The following is a 4013-nucleotide window of genomic DNA, read 5'->3' on the forward strand; positions in this document are numbered from 1 at the left end:
TGAAGAAATGTGACAAATTCCGTCCTAGAGATATACCATCAGTTCATATAGGGTATTCCTCCTCCTAGAAAGGGTACATTCTTTATGATTTGCAATATAAAGTTTTCTTTGTCAGTAGGGATGTTGTATTCAAGGAGGAGGTATTTCCTTTCAAACACATGACTTCTGAGTCTTCTATTCTATTTCCTGTGCTGGAATATGTTGAGACTTCAACTCAACCTTTACCTCAAGATATAGATCCTGATACAACTCATGCTTCTGTAATCAACTCTCCTGAAGATCCTATATTCAACTCTTCTGAAGATCATTCAACTGCTGGCATGTCACCTTTACCAGCTTATCCACCTACTTTGCCATCTACTTTGATTCCTCATGGATACTCTACTCCAGTTGTGGAACTCAAAAAGTCTTCAAGAACCACCAAGCTACCTGTGTGGCTGAAAGACTTTGTAGTTCAGCCTTAGAAGGGTACCTGTCAATATCCAATTTCTAATTATGTAGACTATAACAATCTTTCCCCAACTTATTAGGCTTCTCTTACTGCTTATTCTACTATTCTGGAGCCTAGATCTTTCTCTGAAGCAAGTAGAGATCCTACGTGGATTGATGTAATGCAAGCTCAAATTGCAGCCCTTGAGGAAAAAAATACCTGGTTAGTGGTAGATCTTCTTCTAGGAAAGACTCCTATAGGCTGAAAATGGGTGTTCAAAGTCCAGTACAAGTCCACGGAGAAGTGGAAATGTACATAGCAAGGTTAGTTGTCAAAGGGTACAGTCAGCAGGAGAGGCTAGAGTACATTGAAACCATCTCACCAGTGGACAAAATGGTCAGTGTGAGGGCTATCATTGCACTAGCAGCTGCATCAGATTGGTTTATATTTCAGATGGATGTACAATGTCGTTCTTCCAGGTGATTGGTTGGAAGAGGTCAACATGACAGTGCCTGATAGTTTTTCAAGCCAGTTGGAGTGTACGAAGGTTTGCAGGCTGCACAAGTCCTTATATGGCTTAAAACAGACACCCGGACAATGGAACCCGAAATTGACAGAAGCACTAGTAGATATAGGCTTTGTGCAAAGTCACTTTGACTACTCTTTGTTCACACAACAGGTCGGACATGAGTTGTTGATAATATTAGTATATGTTGATGATCTTTTGGTGACTGCAAGCAACCTATCTCTTATTAAGCAAGTCAGGAAATATTTGGAAGAAAGATTCAAAATGAAGGACCTAGGAGAGTTAAGATATTTTTTGGGCATTGAGTTTTCCAGATCTCAGAAGGGCATAATCATGTGTCAAAGGAAGTATGCTCTGGAATTGGTATCTGAATCAGGCTTAGCAGGAGGCAAGCCAGCAGCCACACCTTTGGAATTCAACCACAAACTCACTTCAGTTGAGTTTGATCAGTTAATACATGGCAAGAATGCTACTGATGATGCAGAACTTGCTGACAAAGGGAAGTTTCAGAGACTAGTTGGAAGGTTGCTATACTTGACTATCACAAGGCCTGATATAGCCTTTGTAGTACAAGTACTCAGTCTACATATTCATGCACCAAAAGTATCCCATATGGAAGCTGCCCTGAGAGTAATTAGGTACATCAAAACATCACCAGGACTTGATTTGTTTATGCCAGCAGGAATATGTCAACAGTTAGTTGCCTTCTGTGACTCAGACTGGGGATCTTGTGTAGAGACTAGAAGGTCTGTCACAGGGTATGTGGTGAAGTTTGGAGAAGCCTTAATTTCCTAGAAATCCAAGAAGCAAGGAACAGTTTCAAGAAGCTTTGCTGAAGCAGAATTTCGAAGCATGGCAGCCATTGTAGCTGAGGTTTTATGGCTGATAGGACATTTTAAAGAATTAGGAGTTGAAGTTTCACTGCCTACTCAACTATTTTGTGAAAGTAAGGCAGCTATCCAAATTGCAGTCCATCCTATCTTTCATGAAAGAACCAAACACATAGACATCGATTGCCATTTTGTGAGGGAGAAGATCTTACAAGGACTCGTACAAACTTAGTACATTGGAACAGCAGAACAACTGGCAGATACACTCACTAAAAGTTTGTGCAGACCACAACATGAATACTTGTTGAGCAAGCTGGGAATGAAAAATGTGTTTCATCCCTCAACTTGAGGGGAAGTGTTAAGAGAAGTGGGTTCCAGCTATTTATGTAAATATTGCTAGTTAGTTGGAAGTTAGTTAGTGATTACTTTTCTATTATATAGAAAAGGAAAGATGGTCAACCAAGGGCATATGTGTCATTTCAAAAAAAAATTATTGTATTGTTTGCATTTCATAAATGCAAATTGTGTCCTCCTTGATATACGTGGATCCCACATTCCCTTGACCACAACACTCCTCTAAAAGTTTAAATGTACTATTGATTAGAGTACTTTTGCAGAGAGTTACTCCATGCAAATACTCATTTCGAATATTTTTCTCATTTGATAAAATTATTAATTTTTGTTTTAGTCAACTAAAAGTTCCCACAGAAAAAGTAAATTTACTTTTTAAATAATAAAGCAACAAAAAGTAATATAGATTAATACTTACAAGATTTTCATATTTACCCATACTATTTAAACACAATTTAAAAAATAAAATTAAAAGATTTTCATGTATTCACACTATTTGAAGGCAATTTCAACCTAAAAGTTTTATATTCAAAAGTAATTTTAAAAACTATAGTTTGTTAAACCTTAAAAGTTAAGTTAAGTGATGATATTTGTTCATCTGTTCTAGGAGGTTATCTGTTGTGTACTTAGTTGATGCGAAAATTTGATTTATATGGTTTGAACTCCATTCTTCCATGATAAATTTTCGACAATCTATAAATTGTCTTAAATATTTATATTATTTCATAATAAAAATTAACATATGATAAATCTATAGAAAAAGTAAAAACATTTCTCTTATATCCTTAATTAAGAAAAGAAAAATTAAAATCACTATAATTTATATAGACTTCTATTAGATATTTATTATCTTATCACCGGTAACATCATTTTAAACGAGTTATAATAAAATATAATTTGAAATACTATATTGAATTACTACAATTTATATCATGTTAATATTTGTTTAGTGCAGTTGGTTCTCTTTGTTTGAAGTAGTAAATTGCCTCTTTAGGGATGCAAGTCCCCTTGGAAGTTCTCTTTGTTGACTGTACTAAAAACTTCTCTTGATTTTGTTGTATACAAAACATAAAGTAAAATCATAAGTTTTTTTTTTTAACTTTTCTCGTATTGTAAAGAGTGATGTTGTTCGTTTTAACTTTCATCTGGTAGCTGATTGTTCCCACTATTGAAACACTTGCAAGACCAAATTGGATGTATTCAAAATTAGTTTACAAATAGATCGGTAAGTTTTTTATTGTAGAAAAATTGTTAATATAAATTACACTTGTACCTTTAATGTATTATCTTGTTAAAATTTCAAATATAGTGGGGAAATAATACCATTTAATCAATTTTACAATTTGATGTTTATATTTGATATTGATGTTAAAATGAGTATTATAGCACATAGTCTTTTTATGTTAATAATTGGAGAAACTTAAGCAGGTTATAATTTATAGTTTAATTTTTGTAAATTATTAAAATAAATTAATTTGTAAATTGTGATCCCCAATATCGTTCTCTACAGTTATTAAATTACAGGCATGGTTGTGTAACAAATTCAGCCATACTTCCAATTTTAATTGGAAAGGTACAAAGAATTTTTAAAAGTTATTCTTCTGTTTTATTTATGATTATATTTTTCTTTTAATTGGTCATTTTTAAGGAGGTTCGATTATAAGTAATTCTCTCAACCAAAACTCTATTGTAAATGTAGCTCGAAGGTCTGAAGCTATTATTCGAATTTTTCAACATAATAGTATGTTTCTGCAACTTGGGCTTTGTCCTTTTAGTCATAACATGTTTATACAGCAAGTTCATCTTATTTTAGTATTTATGCTTTGTTTTGCCCTTACTTCTTTTATGAATTTTCTCAGTTTAGAGAAGGTTTTTG

The 4013-nt window shown here is 33.6% G+C and overlaps 1 protein-coding gene across 1 annotated transcript; it reads left to right on the forward strand.

The window, feature by feature from the left end:
• On the forward strand, nt 698–1751 carry LOC109235884 (uncharacterized mitochondrial protein AtMg00810-like). Its single transcript, XM_019402131.1, has 2 exons — nt 698–909; nt 986–1751. Exons 1-2 carry the CDS (start codon nt 698–700, stop codon nt 1749–1751), a joined length of 978 nt encoding a protein of 325 aa, XP_019257676.1.

The sequence above is a fragment of the Nicotiana attenuata genome, chromosome 12, assembly GCF_001879085.1.
Source record: "Nicotiana attenuata strain UT chromosome 12, NIATTr2, whole genome shotgun sequence".
NCBI classification, from domain to species: Eukaryota; Viridiplantae; Streptophyta; class Magnoliopsida; order Solanales; family Solanaceae; genus Nicotiana; species Nicotiana attenuata.

What these genes read in the sequence shown, in the direction of transcription:
- LOC109235884 (XM_019402131.1), top strand. Translation starts at nt 698, where the DNA reads ATGGGTGTTCAAAGTCCAGTACAAGTCCACGGAGAAGTGGAAATGTAC. An exon ending in GTACAATGTCGTTCTTCCAG is followed by an intron (nt 910 to 985) that starts GTGATTGGTTGG and finishes GAAGGTTTGCAG; the next exon opens with GCTGCACAAGTCCTTATATG.